The following is a 26,018-nucleotide window of genomic DNA, read 5'->3' on the forward strand; positions in this document are numbered from 1 at the left end:
GGCGCTTGTGTGTGATTCATTTTGGGACATGGTCCTAGCCCCTCTGCCTGACCTTCCCCCTTCACCTGCTCCTGTCAGCGTCGTGACAGCAGCAGGATCCGGTCCTCTTACTTCAGGTAGTCTTTGGGGGGGGAGGCTGCTGTTTAGCAAGGGGGGGGCGTGGCCACGCCCCCAACGAAGTTACCAAGCAGGGGAAGTCACCGTCTTTAACAGCAGCAGATCTTTAATATGATAAAAGAATACAGGGTGGGGGGGAAAAAACCAAAAACAAAACACAGTCCCCGATGCAAAAAAAAAAAAAATCAAACAAAAAAACCCCCAACTCTCCCCATCCACAACCAGATCCCCCAGAGTCCCGTGCCCGTCACGCGTCCGGCGCTGCTCCTCAGGCCTTCACGGCCGTCTTGGCCTGGGCTTTCTGGAAGTCCTGCTGCAGTCTGGACAGCGCGTCCCGATGCTCCTCCGCCTTCTTCTCCAGGTCCTTCATCTGCGTCTCGTAGCGCTTTCTGCCAAATCGGCGAGGCACGGGAGGGAGAAGACGACAAAACGGTGTCATTCATTCATTCATTCACGACTTGGGAGCGAGTCTAGTGTGTGAGAAGTGAATTTGTGTCATCCCCCCCCCCCCCCCGCATGCTTAAATTCTGCCCCATCGCCGGGGGCTACCCCATGCCCCTGCCTTTCTCTACGGGAGATGCCCGCCAGAGGTTTCTGTCCTGTGCCCTCTGGCGACCACTTCCTTAAAAGGGGGCGGCCTCCAGGACTGAGCAGGGCGTCCCACCAGCCACCTTTTTTTTTTTTCTTGCTGGCGATAACCTTTGCTGGCTCTTAACTCCCCCCCTGCTGCTTTTACTGACTGGCAACCTTCAGGTCGTCTGAGACCACTGCTCCCAGTTCTCGTCTTCCCTTAACTGATGAGCGGCTAACGAAAGTCTGAGGGCCTGATGCTTGATTTTATGCACAACTTAAAAAAAAAAATACACAACACTTCCCCATTCTTGCCGCCTTTACATTTTTTAAGACACTCCCCCCCCCCCCCCCAGACAGACATTTACCCTCTAGTCGCCCTTATAATGTCGCTAAAAAAAAAAAAAAAAAGATATTGACAAGCATCAGCTCCAGCATCGAGCTCCGAGGTGCCCACCCATCACTTTGTTTTCGTCTACCTGCGCTCCACTGACCCCCCCCCCCCCCCAGTCCCACAGCATCTCGTGTACCCCCTGTGCTTCCAGGCCTTCCCGTCAGCCTCTCTCACTTCCCTTAGGCTGCTGCTTCCCTTCCTCCCAGCCCCCACCCGATCCGTGGCCCCGGGCAGAGGTCGGCGGGGACGCTGCCCTCTCGCACAGAGCTAGCAGGGAGGGCTCGTACCGAGATCCAGTCCCTGCTGCAGCCCCGGCCCCCCCCCCTCCACAAACTTCTGCCAGGGAGCCAACAGAGGAGGACTGGGTCATGATGGGGGGGGGGGGGGGGCGCGGAGAGAGTGTGCATCAGTCAAGGCCACGCCCGCTGTGCAAAGATACCGCCTGCAGGGCTGTGGACAGGCCACGTTCCACATCTCCGCTCATCTCAAGCGAGAGTCTAAAATCGACCAGCGCGCACAGGCGCAGGGGTTTCCCGCCCCACTCACATTTCTCCAGCGATGTAATCCAGGCGTTTGCTCACTGTGCCCTTAGCTTCTTCCAGGTCCTGAACCACCAGCACAGGTCCAATCAACTTGAAGACCTTGTTGGAAGCATCCAGTAACTCCAACTCCTGCAAGTCATCAGAGGGTAAAGGTCGTTCAGGGCCCTTCCTGAAACAGAAACCTCCACACGCCAGGCAAAAAAACAGCCAACTCCGCTCACCCTGGACGCCTGGCTAAGACCTTTCTGGAGACTCGGTCCTCGCATGCTACAGCCGGGGCTCCCTCACTCCAGTACTACCTGCAGGAGTCATTCTTAGCCCCCTACGTCCGGGCTGTACCATCGCCCCCTTTCACGCTAGCCGAGCGCCTGGCCTCGCTCTCACGGGCAGACCCTCACCAGATACAAAAGAAGCCCAAGGGGAGCCGCGCCGAAAAGAGAGAGAAGCTCAACTGAAATGCATTTCCCTCCCGCACCGTGCAAAATCCAGAAGAGGGCAGAGGCGCGCGCTATTTCCCGAAGCCGGGGGGAGTGTGGAAGAGGAGCGACAGCAGCCAGGGCAGCAAAATCTGTCACTTCCTGCCCCCCCTCCCGGGGGCCAGATGCGATCTGACCCGAGACGAGACCGAGCAGCGCCAGCATCCGGGAATTCTCCGTTTTTAAATTCTTTCCCTTAACCACTTTCGGTGTCAATCTGGCAACCTACAGAACAAACTGCCTGGCCAAGAAAGGCTCCTGAATCTGCTGGGGGTGCTGCTGCCGCCGCCCTGTAGACTCCTCCCCGTTTTGATGCAGCGCTGCGCACGCCCTCGGCACCAGACAGAAATAAAGTAAATCCGTGAAAGGCAGGCCTGTGACTCTACGTCAAGTACGGGATTTGGCCCAGATCTGCTCTGCATCTTTCTCTGTACTGCACTCACCTCCTTGACGATGTTGTTCTCTGTTAGTTGAGCTTCAAGCTTCTGGCGGGCCGACATGCACTTACTGAGATCTGGCAAGAGAGAGAGAAGAGCCCCGCTTATAGGAAAGTCCGAGAGCTCGGGATGGGAGAGAGAGAGAAAGAGAGAGAAGAGTCCCGCTTATAGGAAAGTCCGAGAGCTCGGGATGGGAGAGAGAGAGAGAAGAGCCCTGCTTATAGGAAAGTCCGAGAGCTCGGGATGGGAGAGAGAGAGAGAAGAGCCCCGCTTATAGGAAAGTCCGAGAGCTCGGGATGGGAGAGAGAGAGGGGGGAGAGAGAGAGAGAGAAGAGCCCCGCTTATAGGAAAGTCCGAGAGCTCGGGATGGGAGAGAGAGAGAGAAGAGCCCCGCTTATAGGAAAGTCCGAGAGCTCGGGATGGGAGAAAGAGAGGGGGGAGAGAGAGAGAGAGAGAAGAGCCCCGCTTATAGGAAAGTCCGAGAGCTCGGGATGGGAGAGAGAGAGAGAAGAGCCCCGCTTATAGGAAAGTCCGAGAGCTCGGGATGGGAGAAAGAGAGGGGGGAGAGAGAGAGAGAGAAGAGCCCCGCTTATAGGAAAGTCCGAGAGCTCGGGATGGGAGAGAGAGAGAGAAGAGCCCTGCTTATAGGAAAGTCCGAGAGCTCGGGATGGGAGAGAGAGAGGGGGGGAGAGAGAGAGAGAGAAGAGCCCCGCTTATAGGAAAGTCCGAGAGCTCGGGATGGGAGAGAGAGAGAGAGAGAAGAGCCCCGCTTATAGGAAAGTCCGAGAGCTCGGGATGGGAGAGAGAGAGAGAGAGAAGAGCCCCGCTTATAGGAAAGTCCGAGAGCTCGGGATGGGAGAGAGAGAGAGAGAGAAGAGCCCCGCTTATAGGAAAGTCCGAGAGCTCGGGATGGGAGAGAGAGAGGGAGGAGAGAGAGAGAAGAGCCCCGCTTATAGGAAAGTCCGAGAGAGAGAGAGGGATGGGAGAGAGAGAGGGAGAGAGAGAAGAGCCCCGCTTATAGGAAAGTCCGAGAGAGAGGGATGGGAGAGAGAGAGAGGGAGAGAGAAGAGCCCTGCTTATAGGAAAGTCCGAGAGCTCGGGATGGGAGAGAGAGAGAGAAGAGCCCCACTTATAGGAAAGTCTGAGAGCTCGGGATGGGAGAGAGAGAGGGAGAGAGAGAGAGAAGAGCCCCGCTTATAGGAAAGTCCGAGAGAGAGAGAGGGATGGGAGAGAGAGAGAGGGAGAGAGAGAAGAGCCCCGCTTATAGGAAAGTCCGAGAGCTCGGGATAGGAGAGAGAGAGAGAAGAGCCCCGCTTATAGGAAAGTCCGAGAGAAGAGCTCTGGATGGGAGGGAGAGAGAGAAGAGCCCTGCTTATAGGAAAGTCCGAGAGCTCGGGATGGGAGAGAGAGAGAGGGGGACAGAGAGCACAGATGCTCGAGTGGCGGGGGGGATCTTTTTACCTTTCTGCAGCTGCTGGTATTTCTCCACCTCACCCTGCAGCTTCTTCTGAATCTGCTCGGCCATGCTGCCGGGGACCAGGAGCTGGGAGGCAAAAAAACAAAACAAAACAGACAAGAGGGCATGATGGCAGAGAGACAGCGCGAGGGCCCAGCGTGTCCGCCCCCTTCACCCGTCCCCACCTCGGGCTTTACCCTTTGCTTCCTTGTGTGGCCGCAGCATCCTCTCCGCTTACCTCCCTAACACTGCCCCCCCCCCCCCCCACCCCCGTCTATCCAGCACCTTTTCTACAATAAATGTTAAACGCCTGGGTCCAAACCCTTTCTGCCGCCCAGCATCACCTCTGCTTCTAGAGCCTCCTTCCACGAAGAAAATGCTGCTTCTCCATTCTTCTTAACATCTTTAAGATGTCCCAGTGCCTCATTTTGAGATACGGACAGAATAAAACAATCCAAAAACTTTTATGCTTTTGTTCAAAAATTATGAATGTTATTTTGCCAACTACTTTTATTACATTTTTACCCTTCCTGCAAGGTATAAATACATTAAATACACCCCCTCCTCCCAGTCTTTTTTCTCCTCTACGGTATTGTACATCTCGAGCCTCCTCCCGTACGGCTTTTGGTGCAGACCCCCCCCTCCCCGGCACCATTTTGAAAGCCTCTCTCTCTGAGCCACCTCCACACCCGTCTCTACCCTTTCAGGGGCACGGCCTCTGGAACTGGACACGGCATTCCACGCGGCGTGCGGACGCGTCACCACCTCCCACTGTTTCTACTGGTAACGTCGTTTCCCCGGACACCCCCGGCCCGCGCTCTCGAGATGGTTAAGATACGGTCAACCCAACGTCTCGCTCCCGATTTGGCGCACGTTTAAGTATCTCCACACCCCGATCCCTCCGCTCCCTCGGATTTCTTCACACCTTTATTTGGTTTTTTTTGGTTTTTTTTTTTAATTCTCACTGCGCGTTGACAGTCAAACTCTTGACCACCTCGTGTCCCGTTTTTCCCATTCCATCCCATCGCAGATCTTTGTATCACCTGCAAAAGAAAAACTTTTCCCCACTAAGTCCTCCGCGATACCACAACGCGGAAACACAGAATCTGACGGCAGATAAGGAGCAGGAAAGCCCATCACCTCCGCCCAATGTACTTAACCACTGGCTAAATCCTCCCACAAGGTTATGGATGAGACCAGCTCAGAGGTTTCTTAACAAAAAAAAATAATGAAATCAGCACCTACGACCACCGTCGAGGAAAATCATAATAAAACCGAACCTAGTACAAGCAAAAGCACGGTGCCTGAAACTTGCAAATTTCTTATAAGGGCACCAGTTGAGACCTCAGGAGCACATCACATAGATGCATCGCCTCGGGGCCAGGGAACATGGCACATTCAAGAGTGTCTTACATACCAACCTCCTGGGCTTAAGAGCAATTCAAAGGGTTAGCTGCTTACAATCAGAATCAGTAATTAAAACATACAAAAGCCACCTGCATAAACCATCCTAGCCAGGAATCAGACTGCTTGAAAATATAGCAACTTGTTGCTGTAATCTGAAATCAGCTAGGCCAGGAGAGCATATTATAAGAAAGCGCTGATGAAGAAGAATTAGCTGAACGCGTCCTTGAAAAGCGGGGTGGCAAGACTGCTTCAGGAAGAGCAGGGCGCATCTGCTGGGGCCGGCGACCGCCATACACACACTTTCATCTGGCTGGCTGTCACATCAGAGGCGTCCAGGGTATAACGAGAGGTAACCGGTTGGCCTCCGTGCTTCACATCACAGGGGAATAAACTGAAGCCGCCTCCTCTGGCGTGAAGGCGACAGACTTCACCTTCGGCGGGTCCGGTCTGCTTTATGGCCAAGGATCCTGCACGGTGAGCTGGATCTCGGAGGGGCGAAACACGGGGATCAGCAGGGTGCCGACACTCACCTGCAGAGGCATGGCTAAACATACTTCTTCTTATTTCGGCTACCAGAGTGCCTAATGGTGACATTGCCCCGCTTTTATAGCCAACCCCTCTGCCAGGTGCCGCTCTGGAGAAGGGCGGTAGCAGTGGGTGATTATATTTATTTATTTATTTAGCATTTTTTTTTATATACCGAGGTTCCGGTAACAATGTTACTAATCACTTCGGCTTACATATAACATGGAAATGACTTAACAAGTGAGTCTTACAGAGAACAAGGAAAATGAGGAACTTGGAGGAAATTGAAATAAATAACGCATTATAAAAAAAAACATCAGCTTAAATAACAGCAATCTTATACACTAGCGATTAGAACGAATCAATCATGTATCAAGTAGTTGAAAATTGGCAAGAGGGGTTTGCAATTAATTCTAGTATTATTAAGCGAAGTGGGATGAAATGAAATTGTCCAGGAAGGGAGGGTGTTGTAAAGTCCAATTCAGGCGTAGGCTTGTGAACATAAATAGAGAATGCACTATAAGCAGGCGAGATGCAACGTATGGTAAGGGGATGCTATAAGAGGGGGGGGGGGGGTGTATACAGCCACTGGCTTCATGTTATAAAGCACCAATATATTTAATTACAACATGTGCTACACGTAACACGATTCAAACGTAAAACCAATACGTCTTACTGTGTGATACAAACACACACATGACACATACCCAGTTATTTGTTACCGGTTTCTCCCGACAATCGCCACAGCGCCCTCCGCCAGCCTCGCTCTCTCTGCCTGAAACCCCACCCCCTCCCGGAAGTACTCTCCCCTCACCCGGAAGTTTCCCCTCCCGCTGCTTGCCGGGAAACACAGTCCTTCCCGCTTCCTCTTCCGGCGAGGCGCCCGACGCAGCTCGAGCAAGGGGCTCTCTCCGTTCCCACCCACCCACCCCCCTCCCCGTGACCTCTGCCCCGGCGAACCCTGACCTTTTATCACGGGTCCCTGCCGCAGGGGAACCCGGCAAAAACCTTGACCTCGGCCCTGGCGAGCCCGTGCGCTCCCGCCCTGCGACCTTTTGCACCAGAGTGGGGGGACGGACCCCTTATCAGCAATGATCCCTGCACTGGGCAGCCCGTGACCTTCACAGCCTGCAGATCTTTGCACTGGAGAACTTTCTCTCATTGACTTTATGCACTGGGGAGCCCGTGACCTTCGTAGCCCGCAGATCTTTGCACCGGAGAACTTTCTTCTCATTGACTTATGCACGGGGGAGCCCGTGACCTTCGTAGCCCGCAGATCTTTGCACCGGAGAACTTTCTTCTCATTGACTTATGCACGGGGGAGCCCGTGACCTTCGTAGCCCGCAGATCTTTGCACCGGAGAACTTTCTCTCGTTGACTTATGCACTGGGGAGCCCGTGACCTTCGTAGCCCGCAGATCTTTGCACCGGAGAACTTTCTCTCGTTGACTTATGCACTGGGGAGCCCGTGACCTTCGTAGCCCGCAGATCTTTGCACTGGAGAACTTTCTCTCATTGACTTATGCACGGGGGAGCCCGTGACCTTCGTAGCCTGCAGATCTTTGCACCGGAGAACTTTCTCTCGTTGACTTATGCACTGGGGAGCCCGTGACCTTCGTAGCCCGCAGATCTTTGCACTGGAGAACTTTCTCTCGTTGACTTATGCACTGGGGAGCCCGTGACCTTCGTAGCCCGCAGATCTTTGCACCGGAGAACTTTCTTCTCATTGACTTATGCACTCGGGAGCCTGTGCCCTTCATGGCCTGCGGACCTTTGCCCTGGGGAAAGTTATGGCAATGATTTCCCCCCCTGCCCTGCCTTCCTCTGGATTGAGATGTTCACCTCGCACCTACTGAGCGCCACAGAGCCCGTTCCCCGAGGAAGGGCAGCAAGGGGCACCGATGCTACCCTGGGGGCGGCCCGTCTGCAGATGCTTCTTGCGGCGCCAGCACCGCTGGTGCCTGCTCCTGGCCCTGGCCGCCGCACTGGCCCTGCCCATCCTCGTCCTCACGGGCATCTTCGAGGAGCACCTGTCCTTCTTCCTGGCTCCTTTCCTTCGCGGTAGCTCCGGCTCGGCGCTTCAACGCCCGGTCTCCGGTGTCGACTCCTACCAGATCGCCAATAGTGGGGCCTGCCGTGGCCCGGACCCGCCTTTCCTGCTGTGCTTGGTGGTGAGCGCGCCCTCTCACTTCCAGTCCCGCCAGGCAATCCGCCAGACCTGGGGGCGCACGCGGGAGCTGGGGGGCCTGGGGATCCGGAGACTGTTCGTGCTGGGAGATCCGCAGGCGCCGGAGGTCCAGGCCCAGTTGGAGCAGGAATCCGTGGAGCACAAAGACTTGGTACAGGGCACCTTCCACGACACCTACCGCAACCTGACGCTGAAGACACTGATGCTTCTGCGCTGGGCCGGCACCTTCTGCCCCGAGGCCCTCTTCCTGCTCAAAGTGGACGACGATGTCTTCGTGAACATGAAGGGGCTGGTGGACCACCTACGAGGCCTTGGAAGTGCCCGGCCGGAAGGCATCTACCTGGGCCGCATCCACTGGGGGGTTCGCCCTATCCGGGACCCCACCAGCCGGTACTACACTTCGGAGGCAGCCTTCTCTGGGGACCGCTTTCCCCTGTATTGCAGTGGCACAGCCTACGTGGTCTCCAGGGACGTGGCTTGGCGGGTGTCCGCAGTAGCCCTGGAAACCCCCATTGTGGCCTTGGAGGATGTCTATATGGGGATCTGTGCCAGGAAGGTAGGCGTGGCCCCGCAGCATTCGGCCTGGTTCTCGGGCAGCACCCAGTACCCCCTGGATCCTTTTTGCTACCGATGCATCTTTACCTCCCACCGCATGACGCCCACAATGATGGAGAAAGCTTGGGCTCTGCTGGCACCAGATAGGGAGGGAGGTTGTTCCTGGCTCCTGGGGCGTCTGGCACTAGTGCGATGCAAGCTGCTCTCATGGTTGACATAAATCCCCAGCCGCAGGGGTGAATCATCTGACAGCGAGCTCCGGCCTCTCTCACTGTGGCAAGGGAAAGCAGCTTCTGCCCTCCTTCCCTTCAGGACACAGCAACACGTCGACCGCAGAGGAACCCAACTGCAGGGAGGTTTATCCCTCCCTAATCTAGAGAAATCTAAACTTTGCCAGTTTACTGAGACTTCTGCGTGACTGGTTATATGACAAATCCGCTTTTATTAATGTAGGAACACCCCCCCCCCCCTCCAATAACTGCACCCCTGGATTTGAAATATGTTTTGCATATCACCTATGGGCACTTACCAAGGGGCTGGTCTAAAAATAGCCTTAATTTCGCCTATTAAGTGGGTGTGGCTACGCGTGACAAAAATCTTTCAGTGCTCACCGTTGTTACCTATACGAGGAAACTTGGATCTCTGACCAGGCAGTGATTCTGCAGCTTTTAAACGATGGTTTGCAAAAGGCATCGCGCATTATCCTTCTTGTTTTTGATAGAGAAACATTAGTCGATGGTTGAAACATTGCTTGGCGAGGTTGCTGACCGAGGACTTGACCTTTTTTCTTTTTTAAGATTTCTTTTGGCCCGAGCTACGTAAGCTAATCGATGTCCCAAGTTACGGAAAGCCTACGACGGGACTTGAAACTATCGCGAATGGTTGGTCCTCTGAGAGTGGGGCTCACAGTTACATCACAGCAAGAACCGATCTGGGAACAATGTATATACGGGAATGACAGCATAAATTCTTGTACCCCACTCCCAGGCATTTAGGGGGAGAAATATCCACCACAGAGTTACGCTGCACATGAGGGACAGATATTGTGGGGCACCTTAAACTCGTATTTTTTGGTCATGTCTAACATTCCCAGAATTTTGGGACCAAGCTGATTAGTTATTGATCCTAGGTTCTGCAGGACGAGATATCCATGCATCCTGAGGCTGCTCTTTTTGAGCATGTCCCTCCTTTGCTTTGCCAGAACAGGGGGGGGGGGGTAATTTTATTCTCCAGAAACGTTTGTCTGCTAAACTAATAAAAAGCAATTTTGATGATTTGCAGAGAGGATCATGGACCATCCTTTTGGTGATGGAGGGGTTTTCTGCATGACATGATGCAAATGGATAACAGAGCATCCAATGTGACTTTTAAACATAAGAACATAAGAAATTGCCATGCTGGGTCAGACCAAGGGTCCATCAAGCCCAGCATCCTGTATCCAACAGAGGCCAAACCAGGCCACAAGAACCTGGCAAATACCCAAACACTAAGAAGATCCTGTGCTACTGATGCAATTAATATCAGTGGCTATTCCCTAAGTAAACTTGATTAATAGCCATTAATGGACTTCTCCTCCAAGAACTTATCCAAACCTTTTTTGAACCCAGCTACACTAACTGCACTAACCACATCCTCTGGCAACAAATTCCAGAGCTTTATTGTGCGTTGAGTGAAAAACTTTTCTCTGATTAGTCTTAAATGTGCTACTTGCTAACTTCATGGACTGCCCCCTAGTCCTTCTATTATTCGAAAGTGTAAATAACCGAGTCTCATCTACTCTTTCAAGACATCTCATGATCTTAAAGACCTCTATCATATCCCCCTTCAGCCGTCTCTTCTCCAAGCTGAACAGCCCTAACCTGTTCAGCCTTTCCTCATATGGGAACTGTTCCATCCTCTTTATCATTTTGGTTGCTCTTCTCTATACCTTCTCCATCGCAACTCTATCTTTTTTGAGATGCGGCGACCAGAACTGTACACAGATTTCAAGGTGCGGTCTCACCATGGAGCAATACAGAGGCATTATGACATTTTCCATTCTATTAACCATTCCCTTCTTAATAATTCCTAACATTCTATTTGCTTTGTTGACCTCCACAGCACTCTGAGCTGACTATTTTAAAGTATTATCCACTCTGATGCCTAGATCTTTTTCCTGGGTGGTAGCTCCTAATATGGAATCTAACATCGTGTAACTACAGCAAGGGTTATTTTTCCCTATGTGCATCACCTTGCACTTGTCCACATTAAATTTCATCTGCCATTTGGATGCCCAGATCTTCCAGTCTTGCAAGGTCCTCCTGTAATGTATCACAGTCTGCCTGTGATTTAACTACTCTGAATAATTTTGTATCATCCTCGAATTTTATAACTTCACGCGTTGTATTCCTTTTCCAGATCATTTATAAATATATTGAAAAGTAAGGGTCCCAATACAGATCCCTGAGGCACTCCACTGTCCACTCCCTTCCACTGAGAAAATTGCCCATTTAATCCTACTCTCTGTTTCCTGTCTTTTAACCAGTTTGTAATCCACGAAAGGACATCGCCTCCTATCCCCTGGCTTTTTAGTTCCGTTCGGATGATGTTATTTTTACATGCAAAACGCCCGGCTTGCAGACAGTGCAGGAGGGGGGGCATGTATCGTAAAAAGTGGAAACTGCCCAGAAGGGAAGATCAGCTGTAGGTTACTTCGTTTTGATTGTATAACTCGAATCGATGAGTACGCAATAACTTGTTTCTGTATGATTTATTACTGTTTAAATGAAAAACAAGTTTACACACAGCCACTCGTGTACAAAAACCCGCCGGTAAGCCCAATAAAGTCAGATGTGCACAACTTCGGGTTTTCATTGTTTTACTGTGCAAAATATACATTTCCCAATGAGCCTAAAAGTGCCCAAAGTTGAGTGAAACACTGCTCCCCCCCCCAAAACGTAACAGGAGACCTAACGCCAGATTCAGAGAAAGGAGCAGCTCATTGGTCGAGGAGGGGGGTGGGGGGGGGGTGTCTCTCTCAGTTTGTACCAGAGCAGGACAGGGTTATGTAGACATGGGCCCGTGACCCTTTTGACCTATTCAGGCTCCTCTCCCCCAGGGAGCCGGGACGGGAGAACGGAGAGTGAATGGGTGTTAAATTTGGGAAGGCCTCGGATAAACGATGCCGACGGCGAGGAGCGTTTCCACAGCAGTTTGAGCTGGAGGGTTGTGGGTTCACCTCAGCCTGCAGCCAGCGTCCGCCCCTGTGGCACTGCCTCTCAGCTGCTGCTGCTGCTCCTCGGGACGCTTTCCACGGGCTGGAGAGAGCTTCCCCCCTCCTCCCCCGCTGTTCGTCCTCCAGCGCTGGTCCTCTGGTCACTTGGAGAGCGGCTGCTTCTTAAACCGGTCCAGCGCGGACCTCTTCCCCAGCGAGGCCACCGTTTCCCGTTGCCTCTTCTCCTTCTCTTGCCGCTGCTTCTCCTCCACGCTCTCCTGGATCAATTTCTAGGGGGGGACGAGAGAGGACAAACTGTGAAGCTGACAGGCAAGGGAGCTCTGCAGGATGGGGGGGGGGGGGGGCACCCGGGCTCGGGCTCTGGCTCTGTGCCGCCGGGCAGGGACACGGGCTCCACTCCCGGCTGAGGCTCCGCCCTCCCGTGGAGGGAATGGGGGGAGCTCCGCTCCCATCAGCGCATTGCTGTAAGATGGAAGGGCACAGTCCCTTTTACAGCGACACCCGGCGGGAAGCTGTAGAGCAGCCCGAGGAGGGGGCGGGGGAGCGGGAAGCAGGTTCTTTTTGCAGGGATGTGGCCAGGTGTACAAACCCTCTTCTCCTCTTGAGAGACCTTCTGTTTCCTCCGCAGCAGCTGCCCGGACGAGCTCCTTCCCTTCTTCTTGTACTTGGGTTCAAATTTCTCCTTTGCCAGAGGGTCGAAGCCCTGCTCAACAGAATACGAAAGAGAGAGAGAGAGCGCGTGTGTATTTGTCTTCCTGTTTCCCAGCATGCCCTGCTGCCACTAACCTCCCAGCATGCCCGGCCCCTCCCGTTCCAAAACACGGCCTGTCCTGGCCCGACACAGTCCATGCCCCATCGACTTAAGAAGCGCCGTGACCCTTACCGTTTCCCAGCATACCCTGGGGCTCCCAGCATACCCCACAAACCACCACCCCCTCCTTCCGTTTCCCAGCATGCCTTGCCACCTGCAGGCCCTCGCTCACCAGCCTCTCCACGCGCTCTCTGTGCTTTTGCTGCAGGGTGAGGAAATCCACTTGGCCGAGTTTCCCGGGCTCCAGGGTTATCAGCTCCGGCTGCACCTGAGACAGAAAAGAGGGGAGAGACGTGGGAGCCGGCGACAGCAGGAACCGAAGTCACGGAACCGCAGAGGCAGAGTCGGAAGGGACCGTTAAGTGCTTCATCCAGCAGCAGAGAAAGTCAGGCTTGGACCTCTCGCCTCAAGGAAAGATCCCCCCTCCCCCCCCTGCCTGACTCCTTCGGAGAGGGAGCTGCCAGCACCTCCCCGGGTAACCTTTTCCAGCGCCCACCGCCCCGGGCAGTTAGAAAGGTCTCCCTCAATCTCCCTCTGCTGTAAACTAGCCCACGGCTTCCTGTCCTGTCCCCAGCAAGAGATGAAGAAGGAAACGAATTCCATCCTCGCTTGTTACCCCCTTTACGTATCTGATGACTGCTATCAAGTTACCCCCCCCAGGATAAATAAACGTATCCCTTCAAACCCCTCCCATAAGTTATATTATTTTTATTATTTATTTAAAATATTTATATACCGTTTTATAAAATGAGTTTTTGTCAAAACGGTTTACATAATTAAAATAAAATTTTTCAAAGAAAATCAAATTAAAAATAAGTTAAAATATACAAAAATTAGTCAATAGCTAAAAGTTTAGCTTTAAAAAATAAATCAAATTAATTACTCAAAAACAAAATAATAAGAATATGTTGCCCCTTCAGTCTGGGCAACCTCCTTTAGGTTTTGTAGCCCAAATCTGCAGAGAATGCCGAGTGGAATGGAAGAGTTCATCCAGGCCCCCTGCCAAGCCTTTCCAAACCAGGCATGTTGAAGGGGGGGGGGGGGGGGGGGGGGGGGAGCAGGGAACGCACCAGCCGCTTCCCCAACAGCTCTTACCTTCTCCAACAGGGCCTTCACCTCCCACTCCTGCCGCTGCTTCCGGCTACAGAAGGGGTTACTCTCCAGAGCGTCAAAGTTTGGCTCTCCGGCACCTGACAGAAAGGGGAGGAGGTTACTGATCGCGTACGAGTGCCGGGGGAAGGACAGGGAGGGGGTTACTGAGCGTTCAGCACGAGGGAGGGAGGGGAGAGAGATGGTGGCGATACGGAGCGAGAGGAGGAGGGATGTAAGGCGACGAGTCACTTACCCGGCACGAGCATGCTGGTAAATCCCTCCCCGTGCCCAATGCCCAGGACATCCTCGTAGGGACAGAACTGCAGGCCGTGAACACCCTGACGCACCCGATGTACCATATACGGCTTGCGTGCTGGCTTCACGTGCACATCCTTGTACACCTGCGCGCACAGACCCGGAAGCAAGGAGGGGAAAAAAAAAAGCGTCGTTATGTTGATGGCATCAGGACCCCCCTAACCCCCAGCAGCTCCCCCCTGTGTTCCCGCACTCTCGCGGCGTCCTCCAGCCTCCCACCCCCACTTTTGCTGTATCTCCTCCCCTGGTTGCTTTCCTCCGTCCCCCCTCACCTGCACGGTGTCCCCGCAGCCGGCGGCCAGGAGGTCCCTCTGGCTGAAGTTCAGGTGCGAGGCTCCGGCGGGGATCAGGTAGGAGTGCAGCCGGCGATAGGAGCGAACGTCGTAAACGTTCAGCTTCCTGTCCAGCCCCGAGGTGGCCATGTACCTGCGGGAAACGCAGCGAAGTCAAGGGTCAGGGCTGCCAGAAGAGAAACAGCGAGTTTAGGGCCCCCCCCCCCCCCCCCCCGCCAGAGGGAAGGCCGGGCCACCAGCAGCGGATGCAATGGCGTCCTCTCACACCCTTCCTCACAGATGGCGCCGCGAGCTGCTTACGTTCCAGTTTTGTCAACGGTGACGGCTCTCACTGCTCCCCTGTGACACAGCATCTTCACCAAGGGCTCTTTCAGATTCGGGCTCCAGAGGGACACTGTACCTGCCGGACAGAAAGAGTAACCCATGGAGACAAGAAGCCCGCCTGCTACGTGGGTGCTCCCAGAGAGGGATTTGAGGTGGAGAGGGGGAAGAGAGAGTAAGGGCTAGGATCCTGGGGTGCTCTTACCATTGGGGTGCCCCAGGTGAATGATGGCATTGTAAGGGTTCTGGGCCATGACATCCAGCCGGCCAGCCTTGGTACAAATGGCTGCGATCTCCTTCCCGACAGAGATGTCCAAGTATTGCAGGAATCCGGTCGCGCTCTGGGAAGAAAGCAAAGGCTTTGTGGGTATGTGTGAAGGGTTAATGTCCTCCAGCTTAGACAACTGTATTTCCAGGGCAATGGGTAACATGAGGGCATGCTACTCTGTGACCCCGGCGCAGACAACACCGACCCCTCACTCCCCCCCCCCCCCCCCAAGGAAGAGAGCCACTGCGTGGACAGAAACATTCCCACAGAATCAGATCTGGGAAGCACACCCCTACCCTTCTCAGAGTAATTGTCCCCATGGGCTCTGGTGTTTTCCACACTTCCTGTTTCCCCTCTCTACCTCGTCCCTCGGCGGCAGAGACTCACACACGTGGCCAGCAGGAAGTGATATGGCAGGAACTCCATCCTCAGCACATCGTTGAACTTCTTCACACAGTGCAGCTCCACGCCCTGGTTGTCATATATGTAAAGCCACTTTTTCTGAGCCACCGCAAACATATTCTCCGTGTGCAACCACCTGCAAATCACAAGCATGACGCCCACTGAGCACGTGCACGGAAAAAAACACAGCCTCTTCCTTACAAATCGATACTGTCATCAAAAAAAAAAAATGAACCCAGCCAATCACCCCATTGACAGCATCTCGGTATCCACATTCAAGGCTATTGAAACAACCATCACTAAAGCCTTAACTGACATCACCAACCTATCACTCTCAGAAGGAAATTTCCCAGACTCCCTTAAATCAGCAATAATTAAACCCACCTCGATCCAGATAACCTCCAAAACTACGGTCCCATCTCTAACCTTCTATTCATCGCCAAAATCATTGAAAAATAAAATAGTCCATTCCCAACTCTCGGATCACCTTGAACAAAACAACATTCTACACCCATCGCAGTTTGTGTTCGGGAAACACCGTAGCACTGAAACACTGCTTCTCTCCCTCAACGACACCGTTCTCCAGGGCTTCGAAAATGGAAAAGCTACCTACTTATACTACTCGACCTCTCAGCAGCATCTGACACGGTAAAAGCACTCGATTCTCCTCGCTCGCTTAAGTGAAATAGGCCTAACTGACAAAACCCTTCTCTGGTTTTCATCCTACTTATCCAACAGAGCCTACCAAGTCAAGCTTAACAATTCCCTCTCAGACAGAATACACCTTAAGCACCGGAGCACCTCAAGGCGCTGCATTATCCGCAACCTACAAAATAACAGCAAACCATCTCACATCAATCAAGCAGCTATTAAACAAAATGAAACTTGTAATAAACATCGAGAAGTTGGAAATTATAACCCCGGATAGAAAAAGCAGGCTATCGCCTCCACCACCCCTCAAACTAGAAAATCGCCTAGACCCAATCTCATCCATCACACTGGCAGGCAACCTTGGAATCATCATCGACAGTGAACTATCCCTTAAAAATCACATATCAAAAAAAAAAAAATAAATAAGAGAAGGATACCACCAACCCTGAGACCTCTAAAACCTTTTCTAACCCCACAGGATTTCAGAACTGTACTTCAACTACTCATTTTCTCCAACATAGATTACTGCAACTCCTTATTATTCGGTCCTACCAAAGTCCACCATCCGCCCCCTACAAATCCTACAAAACACAGCAGCAAGAATAGTAAACAGGAACAAAGAAACCCGAGCACATAACCCCAATTCTTATGCCATTGCACTGGCTACCTAAAAAATTCCGAATAGACTACAAAATTTTAACCTTGCTACACAATGTTATACACAACCAACAAACCGACTGGCTTGACATGTCTATCAAGCACCACATACCTCACAAAAAACTTACAATCTGCCAACAAAGGTCTCCTGAAAATTCCCCCCCCCCCCCCATCGCTCCACACCTTAATCAACGAGCGCACTTTTTCCCTTGCCAGTCCCAAACTCTGGAACACACTACCAAGACTACAACCCAGCCTGAACACATTTAAAAAGGACCTGAATACCTGGCTGTTTACTAAAGCCTATCACGATGCACAATAAACCTCAACCAGCACCAGACTCCTCTAACAGTACTTGGCACAAAGCATGTTTATTAGATTGATAACTTAATGGAACCATGTAAACCGCCGAGATGGGAATACTGAACGACGGTATATAAAACTCTACAAATAAATACATAAAATAATGTTCTGTATATAACCCCCGCACACCAAGTCTGAGCAAACCAGCCCGGCCTCAGTCCCCCTGTCCCTAATGGCGCCACGCTGCGGCCCTGGGGGAGAGACACTCACTTAATATCAGCGATGGATTCCATGACGTTCATCTCACACATTAGGCTCTTAGAGTTCCAGTCCAGAGCCGCCACATGCCCCCGTCTGCCTCCTAGCACCAGATGTCTGCGAAAACACATTGAAGGGAGACGACAAGGGGGGAAAAAGCAAAAAGCACACAGAGGGGCATTAGGGAGAAAGAGACTTGTTAAGTTATTCAGAAAACGCATATAAGAACATAAGAAATTGCCATGCTGGGTCAGACCAAGGGTCCATCAAACCCAGCATCCTGTGTCCAACAGAGGCCAAACCAGGCCACAAGAACCTGGCAATTACCCAAACACTAAGAAGATCCCGTGCTACTGATGCAATTAATAGCAGTGGCTATTCCCTTAGTAAAATTGATTAATAGCAGGTAATGGACTTCTCCTCCAAGAACTTATCCAAACCTTTTTTGAACCCAGCTAAACTAACTGCACTAACCACATCCTCTGGCAACAAATTCCAGAGCTTTATCGTGCGTTGAGTGAAACAGAACTTTCTCCGATTAGTCTTAAATGTGCTACTTGCTAACTTCATGGAGTGCCCCCTAGTCCTTCTATTATTCGAAAGTGAAAATAACTGAGTCACATCTACTCCTTCAAGACCTCTCATGATTTTAAACACCTCTATCATATCCCCCCTCAGCCATCTCTTCTCCAAGCTGAACAGCCCTAACCTCTTTAGTCTTTCCTCATAGGGGAGCTGTTCTATCCCCTTTATCATTTTGGTTGCCCTTCTCAGTACCTTCTCCATCGCAATTATATCTTTTTTGAAATGCGGCGACCAGAATTGTACACAGTATTCAAGGTGGGGTCTCACCATGGAGCGATACAGAGGCATTATGACATTTCCGTTTTATTCACCATTCCCTTCCTAATAATTCCTAACATTGTTTGCTTTTTTGACTGCTGCAGCACACTGAGCCGACGATTTTAAAGTATTATTCACTATGACGCCTAGATCTCTTTCTTGGGTTGTAGCACCTAATATGGAACCCAACATTGTGTAACTATAGCATGGGTTATTTTTCCCTATATGCATCACCTTGCACTTGTCCACATTAAATTAAATTTTAGAGGAAAGAACATGGAGACAGGAACAGAGGAATGTGTGTAAAAAGCACTGGAACACTGTCTCGTCTCCGTATATAGAGTCTGTGTGTGTGGCGGGGGTGGGGGAAGGGGTGGGGAAATAAGGAACACTGGAGCATCACCTGCCATTGCGCGTATAGTTGAGTCTGTAAGGTCCAAACTGATTCAGATCCAGGTTAAAATACTGAAGGGAGAAGGAGAAAAACAGATGACGATGAAACTCAAAAATAACAAAGAGAGGAGAAAAAAAAAAAGGCAATTTATGGAGTGGCCTCTGACCTTGCAGCCACTGGTGATGTCTACGGCTTCGGCAATATCCTCCTGCTGAATAGTGCAGGTATCCTCTCCCTCGTCTCCTTCCAGAAACCTGGTGGGGGGGGGGGGGGGGGGGGGAAGAGACAGGACAGGTGTTCCGGGTTATCAGAAGGAGAGACAAAGGTACCTCAACTCTAACTCCCTCCCTATATCCTCGAGCCCCCCCCCCGTTTTCTTTCAGGAACCTGCTCTGGGGGGGACGGGGACGGTGCATGACAGGCTATGAAAGGGACCGAGCGATACAACAAGAGGGAGAGGGTCACACAGGGAGTCTGCTCGCATACCCGGCCTCCTCGGGCAACAGCAAATCGAAACGAGCAGCTTGGGTCTTCGCCAGCTCCACCTTACTCTCCAGTGTCTTCAAATGACCCTTCAGCTTCCGGTTTGACACTTGGTCCTGTGGCGGGAACATTTAAACATTATGACATAAAACGCATATACTACCCCCCCCCCCCCCAAAGGGCCCTTCCCGATGATGGCAATGGCAACTCACCAGCTTGGTTTTCTTGCCACGTTCAAACTTCTGCACCTTCTCCTGTGGGATGGGAGCAGGTCCCGGGAACGGATCCACTTTCTGCAAGGAGAGACCCCCCCAAGGTATCACCTGTTAATGGGATGCCAAGAGGCCACAGTACAAACCAATTTGAGAAGTGGGAGAACCCACAAGAGCGCAGTTTTACCCCTGAGACAAACTTCCCGCCTCCAGGTCCCTTCTGCTGTGTCTTTCCAGGCTTCCTCCTCCTCCTCTTCTTCTTCTTCCCAACTGGCTTCTCCCCTCCATCTCCTGGCTTCTCATTCCTGGGAGCATCAGTGGGGTTCTCCTCCGTCCGACTCTCCTCCCAGTAACGTTTCAGCCGCTGCAAAGGAGAACCAGATAGAAAGATTAACGCAGAGAAATCAGTGAGAGCGGCTGGTACTGCAGACCATCTCCAGCAAGTGAGGGGCGAGTATAATATACATCATATTACATACTACAGAATACAAAATCGCAAACAAAAAGGAAGCTAAATCCCCACAAAAACATGTTAGCCCAGTGCCAAAAAGCATAAGAATATGAAAAATATGTACACTTGCGGCGGGGGAGATTGGGTTCGTGATGTAATATTACTCAGGAGAGTGCTAAAATTATTCTTTAAGGGGGTACGATAAAATACTAAAAGGATGAAATATTACTTTGCTGCATGTGATTCCCTGTTACACTAGAAGATAATATATTAGTTTGTAAAATATAATTTATTTGAGGACGTGATATAATATTACTTTGACGGTAGGTACTGTATCCTTCCCTGCTTCGCTCCCGGTCACCGCCATGCTGCTGTCCGGAACAATAAAGCCGCAACAACCCAACCCCGGAAGTGCTGCAGAGAAGAAGCGAGGCTACAGACGAGTGTGCGGCTTCAATAAAGTCACAACAACGGTGCACGTGATCGGATGAGACGCCGCTGGCGGCCATCTTTGATGCGGGTAGGGGGGGGGGGGGGTGGCGGCGGAAGTGGCGGCCATATTTGACGGGGGCGAAGAGGCCAGGAGGGAAAGCGGAAACGCCTTTCGTCAAACGTTTGCTTTTGTTTCCGCTTTCAACCTCGTTCATCTCTCTCAATGCAGATCAGCGGAATATAATAAATTAATTCATTCGATCGTACTCCTGCCTCAAGTGACAGGACACCCCTTTTAGCTCCCCCAGCCTTCCACTTCACACAACTAGGGAGAGTTTTGGACGGGTGGGTAGGATGTCCTTTGGCCGCCCCTCGTTACTGTTTAGCATTAAAACGTGTACAGTACAACTGGATTTTACAAAGTGATCCAAAATAAACCTCAAAATAATCTTTGAGACGCGGCCATCCTACTCTTAACTGGGTCTGTACCTATCAGTTGTCAGCAGGGCCACATGAACAGGGCAAAGATTTAAACAAAACTCATCCAGGAGCTTCCCAAAATGGGTGTGGGGAGTGGGGCATTTGGGGGGGGTGGTCACCACTGCTATACAATAACACAACCAGCTGACCGGTTCAAGGGTGTTCATCTGCCAGGTCGCACAGCAAATGAAGCAAAAGAGAATATTTCTTCACAAAAAAAAAAAAAGGGGGTGGTGGGTGCACATAAGGGTCTAACGGGATCCGATTAGGTTGTAAGTTCTAAAGAGCAGGGTCAATTGCATTACCAGGGTGAACTGGGCATAGACTATATGGGCCTTACAGTGTTTACCTGCAGTCATGGTGTTTAAACTGCAATCCGTGCCTCTCAGCGACAGGGCTGTCCACGTAATTGGCTGGTCTAAACAGGCTATACGGGAGAAACTCCTCCGGCATAGATGTGCATGAAGGCGTGTGGGACCCTGGCAAGTTTAGGTGGAGCCCAGCAGTCTGGACTGATCCTGGTACGTACAGGGAATAAGAAATTTAGGGAAGAGCTAGAACACTTTAGTGGGGGACTATACACTAAAATGCAGTATCTGTACAGCAAGAAAAACTAGTGCAGGCTTTACTAAGTGCAGATCAGTGCACCAGTTTAGTGAATCCTGAGGCATTGTTTTGCAGCCACAGCCAGGAACTTTGCATGTTTCTGGCTGTGGAAAACACAAGATAGTGCCCCTCCCCCCATCCCAGGGCCACCATCTTTTAAAAGAGACACAAGGCCACCTAAAAGATCCCCCAGTTCCTTTTCCCGATCCCAGAATCCCTAGGGATTGGGGGGGGGGGGGGGGGCAGCAGCGCAGATGTAATCCTTCCTCAGTTCTGCCCTGCTGGTGCCTTTTTCCAAAGTGGCACCAGCAGTCCCCAGGCCCTCCTGTGCCTCGATGACATGATCGGGGCAAAGGGGAACCTGGAGTCCGCCAGCACTGAGGTGAGCGGCAATTGCACCTGCCCCTATTACAGGAATGAAAACAGTAAGCTTGGGGAGGAGACCCAGGCTTTAAAGCGCAGAGAGAGAGGTCTCGCACATTGGCAGACAGCCCTTTTCTCTTCCACACTACTGGGGCTGTCAAGAGATTCAGCTCACCCAGTATTTTCTTACAGGCTGCAGACACAATGTTTCCTTCTGGAAGTCTTCCAGGGTAAATCACCATCTTTTTATAGGGAGCTCTTCTCATCTACAGTAACTGCCAGCACTTGCGCCTGCCTGCACAACCATGCCTGTGACAGGAACCTCTTTCTCTCCCCTCTCTCTATCCAAGTGCACTGCCCACCCTCTCCCCCATTACCAGAACACATGCCCCCCCTCCCCCTCTGCTGCATCCACCCTGCCTGACTGCCATTCCCCGTTTCCCCTCACTCTCCTAAGGAGAGGAGACAACTAAAATCAGAAGACAGAACGGATGTAAGATACACAAGACAAAAGTGTAGGTTGTTTTTTTTTACTTTTTCAAGATAGAGATTTATTGAAAAAAAAAAGCACTAGGCACATTACTTCTTCTTGGATACACCAACAGTACGGCCCCGTCGTCCAGTGGTCTTTGTGTGCTGACCCCGCACACGCAGACTGGAGGGGAGAAAAGAGAAGGTGATGGTTAAATAGCACCAGCCAAATACACAAAAGAACACACCTTACCCCCTATTCTACCCCCAGCCTCCCCCCTCTCCAGTAAGAGAGAATCTAAAATGAAGCTTAAGAACCTAAATATGTAAACCCTAGAGGAGAAGGGGTCCAGTACACTCATAACTCAAAAGGAATAAATGGAGCATAAAAACCCCCAAACACTTCTCAGCAGAAAGGTCAAGAGGAGGCTGCAAGGGGGAAGACCAACAGATAACAGGACATATTTTCTAGGTGGAGGGCCAAGCAAACAGAATTAAAGATGACCCAGGAACAACGCAGAGGATCCTTTGATAGGAGGATGAGGGTAAAGCCCGAGTCAGGGTAGGCACCGTAGTGCCTGGGCAGATGAGGTGGACTTTATGGTCTTATCTGTCATCAGATTCTGGGTTTCTGCCAGGTTGGGGCTCCCAACCACACAGATAAACCCTCGCTCACGCCTGGATTGTCACACATGTGCAGACAAATAGCTGCACACGATCCCACCAGCTGGAGATGGGGTCAGGGCCAGTTTTTGTTCCCCTCTTCATACATAAGAGGCTTGTCAAATAGGTAAGAACAGTGGCTCAGCTCTCCCCACTTTTTCAAAGTTGGATGTACACGGCAGGAAAAAAAAAATATCTGAAGGCTCAAAAGATTCCACCACCCCCTCCCCACACACACACACAAATGGAGAAGCGGAGCTTGTGGCTCCCTCCCTGTCACCAGGCCTTTCGCTCTCACCCCCAGAAATGCCGCAGACCACGGTGAGCGCGGATCTTCTTCAGCCGTTCCAAGTCTTCACGGAGTTTGTTGTCAAGGCCGTTAGCCAAAACCTGTAGCAGGAAGCAAAGGTCAGAATAGAGCACACAGGTGAGAGTACAGGGACCACACCAGGACAGAGCAGAAGGCTTTATAGTCCAGAAATCAAAGCAGGTACAAGCAGCGCTGGACAGAGGGCTTTCTTACAAAGGTCCAGCACATGCCTGGTATGGACCGCGGAGATACCACACAGGAAGTGATGCCTAAAGACAAACGGGCCAATTAAAAAAAAAAACAGGAACTCTCCTGGGCGCGCGATCTATGCAAATTAGGGCCTCCTTTTTGACAGGAGCGGCGGCTGTCAGCGGGTTTGACAGCCCATGCTCAATTTTGCCAACATCGGTTCTCGAGCCCGCTGACAGCCACGGGTTCAGAAACCGGACACCGGCATAATTGAGCGTCCGTCTTCCGACCCACAAGCCGATTTTTACTTTTTTTTTTTTTTTTTTTTTTTTAGTTTTGGGGCCTCCAACTTAATATCGCCATGATATTAAGTCGGAGGGTGCACAGAAAAGCGCAAATTTCTGAAAGTAAAATGTGTGGCTTGGCTGCACATTTTACTTTCTGTATCGCGCAGGAATAACTAATAAACTAATAGTGCCCGCAACATGCATTTGCATGTTGCGGGCACACACGTGCATTTTCGACGCACTATTACTCCTTATTCAATAAGGGGTAAAGCTAGCACGTCAAAAACGCTCCACCGTAGTGCACCATACTGTATCGGCCTGATAGTGCTTATGATTACAATACTCCAAGCGCTGGAAGTGAAAGGGTTAACACCGTCTCACCTGGCTGTATTTCCCATCCTTGATGTCCTTCTGTCTGTTCAGGAACCAGTCGGGGATCTTGTACTGACGAGGATTCTGCATAATGGTAATAACCCGCTCTACCTGTGAAAGAAGGAAGATACATTAGCTTTGAATGGGTTCAGAGGGGCAGCGGTACATCCAAACTCTCTGTACAACCTAGATCTGTGCTCTCTGCCATCCCACTTCACACTTGGCATAGACGGGGCTGCAGGATTTGGCCAGAGTGTATGCAGTAACAGTGTGCACCAGTCCAGCTCCTCTGCCATCTGTACCCAACACTCCTCCCAAGCACAGCCTGCAGACCCCGGCTGAAAGACGACATGGCTGGGACCTCACCTCATCTTCAGTCAGTTCTCCAGCTCTCTTGGTCAGGTCTATGTCAGCCTTTCTTAACACCACATGTGCGTAACGCCTGCCCACCCCCTGAAAGAGGGAAAGAGCACGTCAGAAACCTTCACTCACAGAAAATGCTGCACTGCCAAGGTACAACATACGTGTAATGTCCATGTACATTAAGAAGAAACATTAACTTCAAAAGGAGTGGGAAACCAGCTGTTGTATCCTGAACCCCTGCAGGTGATGATTTGGATTGAATTACTCGCTTTTCCAAACCCGGACTCAAGGAGAGTTACAATTCAGGTACAGCTGAGACTTCTCTACCTCAGAGGATTTACAATCTAACTGGGTACCTCAGGCAAGGGAGAGCAAAGAGCTTTGCTCAAGATCACAGGGAGAATCAGAAGGAGAAGAGGGATTTGAATCCTGGCTTTCCTGTTTCTCAGCCTGGCTGGGTCAGGGAAAGTAAGATGGGTGCAAAGGTTACACACCGTTCATAGCATTCTGTCGTACCTTGATGGCAGTAATAGCAAAGGCGATCTTTCTTCGGCCATCGATGTTGGTGTTGAGCACACGGAGAATGTGCTGAAACTTCTCAGGAATTACCAGAGACTGGAGGAGAGAAAGAGAAGAAAGATATATATATAAAAAAAGGCCTTACTGCAGCCTGCAACATCACTCTGTAACATCCTCCCACCCAGTTTTATTTCCCCACTGCATCACAAACTTTCTTCCAAGAAGCGAAGGTAACACCTGTCAGCTCCATGCCGCACAGGCACGTAATACCAACAATTCTAAGGCAAACAAGCGACAACAAATTCTATTCATACAGCCAAGGCAGCATGTCCCCAAGCATAAGGGGCATGGTGAAAGGGTAACGGGTCTGTGCCCACACAAACGGTCCCAGCAGGCTGAAGAGGAGAACGCAGAGAAGCCATCAGTTGGTAAGGGTTAGTGGCTAGTGGAGTGGGAAGGGGAGCAATGGGGGTCAAGCCTGGGGAGACTAGGGGGAGAGAAAGGGGGTGGTGTCTCCTTCCCATCTAACCAAAGCATCAGAGGGAGGTCCCTGCGACATTTCTGCCCGGGGGTGGAAGGTGTCCCATAATTTAGACTCCCACCACTAACTACAAGTCCCATCATCCAACAGGCAAACTAGGGCCTGCATCACCTCCTTCCTTGCATGCACTGACAGCTCACAAGATTCAACACCTGATAACTTTATTGACATTAACAATTTTTACATGCGTTGCTCATAAAGTGGTTAAATTACGCCCGCCCGTTCCACAAATACGCCCAGCGTTCCCCGGCGGAGTCTCTCCGGCAGCCACCGATACAGGTCCGGAGCGTCCGTGGCCTCTGCCCGCATCGATGCCCGCGGATTCCGACACAGAACGAGACCGGCACTCACCATCTCTACTACACCCGCCGCCTAGCCCCACTTGGAAAGAGAAAAAGGAAGTGACGCGACGCAGCTTTATAGCTCGGTCAGCCCACAAAGGGCACTTCCGCTCAAAGGCGATCGCTTCCCCGAGACCCTCCGGCCTGGAAACGAGTAGCACAACGATTCAGTTCCGGCGTCACAAAAGAGAAATTAATAGAAATAATAATAATAATAATAAAAGACAAATGGTATCGTGCCATGTCGCGATTTGTCGCGAGACGGGTTTCATCTTTTCGGTGGGATGTCTATGTCACTTTAGCCATGTTTGAAAGCCAATTCTCAGTTCCAGGGTCCAAAAAGTAATTAGTGTTGCAATCTGGGAGAGGAAGAGTCCAAACCCATCCTTGCAGGGGATATGAGTTTCTTATTATGGATGTTCTTGTAACTCGCCTCGAACCGAGGAG

General features: G+C 51.3%; 4 protein-coding genes across 5 annotated transcripts; 1 reads left to right on the plus strand and 3 right to left on the minus strand.

Annotated features, from left to right (window-relative positions):
• Positions 1-203: 203 nt before the first annotated feature.
• PFDN6 (prefoldin subunit 6) lies at positions 204-6,760 on the minus strand. Its single transcript, XM_029585565.1, has 5 exons — positions 6,632-6,760; positions 3,998-4,079; positions 2,543-2,613; positions 1,628-1,752; positions 204-506 (listed from the first exon to the last, which is right to left on the minus strand). Exons 2-5 carry the CDS (start codon positions 4,059-4,061, stop codon positions 386-388), a joined length of 381 nt encoding a protein of 126 aa, XP_029441425.1. The 5' UTR covers positions 4,062-4,079; positions 6,632-6,760; the 3' UTR covers positions 204-385.
• Positions 6,761-6,790: 30 nt separating this feature from the next.
• B3GALT4 (beta-1,3-galactosyltransferase 4) lies at positions 6,791-9,946 on the plus strand. Its single transcript, XM_029585564.1, has one exon. The coding sequence runs from the start codon at positions 7,825-7,827 to the stop codon at positions 8,884-8,886; it is 1,062 nt and encodes a 353-aa protein (XP_029441424.1). The 5' UTR covers positions 6,791-7,824; the 3' UTR covers positions 8,887-9,946.
• Positions 9,947-11,256: 1,310 nt separating this feature from the next.
• On the minus strand, positions 11,257-20,103 carry WDR46 (WD repeat domain 46). Its single transcript, XM_029585359.1, has 16 exons — positions 19,951-20,103; positions 19,371-19,547; positions 19,184-19,264; positions 18,975-19,087; positions 18,655-18,742; positions 18,498-18,559; positions 17,264-17,368; positions 15,368-15,518; positions 14,918-15,053; positions 14,692-14,791; positions 14,371-14,524; positions 14,037-14,184; positions 13,787-13,881; positions 12,864-12,959; positions 12,470-12,583; positions 11,257-12,149 (listed from the first exon to the last, which is right to left on the minus strand). The coding sequence occupies exons 1-16, from the start codon at positions 19,999-20,001 to the stop codon at positions 12,021-12,023; spliced, it is 1,800 nt and encodes a 599-aa protein (XP_029441219.1). The 5' UTR covers positions 20,002-20,103; the 3' UTR covers positions 11,257-12,020.
• A 1,926-nt stretch (positions 20,104-22,029) lies between these two features.
• Positions 22,030-25,704, minus strand: RPS18 (ribosomal protein S18). 2 transcript variants are annotated; one of them, XM_029585185.1, is made up of 6 exons: positions 25,582-25,703; positions 24,687-24,785; positions 24,174-24,260; positions 23,817-23,918; positions 22,948-23,039; positions 22,030-22,170 (listed from the first exon to the last, which is right to left on the minus strand). In XM_029585185.1, the coding sequence occupies exons 1-6, from the start codon at positions 25,582-25,584 to the stop codon at positions 22,095-22,097; spliced, it is 459 nt and encodes a 152-aa protein (XP_029441045.1). In that variant the 5' UTR covers positions 25,585-25,703; the 3' UTR covers positions 22,030-22,094. The 2 variants fall into 2 exon arrangements, with proteins under 2 accessions (XP_029441045.1, XP_029441046.1); XM_029585186.1 differs by lacking the exon at positions 24,174-24,260 and having other exon boundaries at positions 25,582-25,704.
• Between the last annotated feature and the right edge of the window lie 314 nt (positions 25,705-26,018).

The sequence above is a fragment of the Rhinatrema bivittatum genome, chromosome 19 (genome assembly GCF_901001135.1).
Source record: "Rhinatrema bivittatum chromosome 19, aRhiBiv1.1, whole genome shotgun sequence".
NCBI lineage: Eukaryota > Metazoa > Chordata > Amphibia > Gymnophiona > Rhinatrematidae > Rhinatrema > Rhinatrema bivittatum.

Bases quoted from the DNA above. Each gene is read 5' to 3' on its own strand.
- RPS18 (XM_029585185.1), bottom strand. The intron at 24,261-24,686 runs GTACGACAGAAT...TCCCTCTTTCAG, and splicing joins TTGCTATTACTGCCATCAAG to GGGGTGGGCAGGCGTTACGC. The intron at 22,171-22,947 runs GTGAGAGCGAAA...TCTCCCCTCCAG, and splicing joins GGTCTGCGGCATTTCTGGGG to TCTGCGTGTGCGGGGTCAGC.
- PFDN6 (XM_029585565.1), bottom strand. From the start codon at position 4,061: ATGGCCGAGCAGATTCAGAAGAAGCTGCAGGGTGAGGTGGAGAAATAC. The intron at 2,614-3,997 runs GTAAAAAGATCC...CTCTCTTGCCAG, and splicing joins ATACCAGCAGCTGCAGAAAG to ATCTCAGTAAGTGCATGTCG. The intron at 1,753-2,542 runs GTGAGTGCAGTA...GATGACTTGCAG, and splicing joins AGAACAACATCGTCAAGGAG to GAGTTGGAGTTACTGGATGC.
- B3GALT4 (XM_029585564.1), top strand. From the start codon at position 7,825: ATGCTACCCTGGGGGCGGCCCGTCTGCAGATGCTTCTTGCGGCGCCAG.
- WDR46 (XM_029585359.1), bottom strand. From the start codon at position 20,001: ATGGCGGTGACCGGGAGCGAAGCAGGGAAGGATACAGTACCTACCGTC. The intron at 15,519-17,263 runs GTGAGTGTCTCT...TGTGATTTGCAG, and splicing joins GAATCCATCGCTGATATTAA to GTGGTTGCACACGGAGAATA. The intron at 12,584-12,863 runs GTGAGCGAGGGC...TCTGTTGAGCAG, and splicing joins GAGAGCGCGTGGAGAGGCTG to GGCTTCGACCCTCTGGCAAA.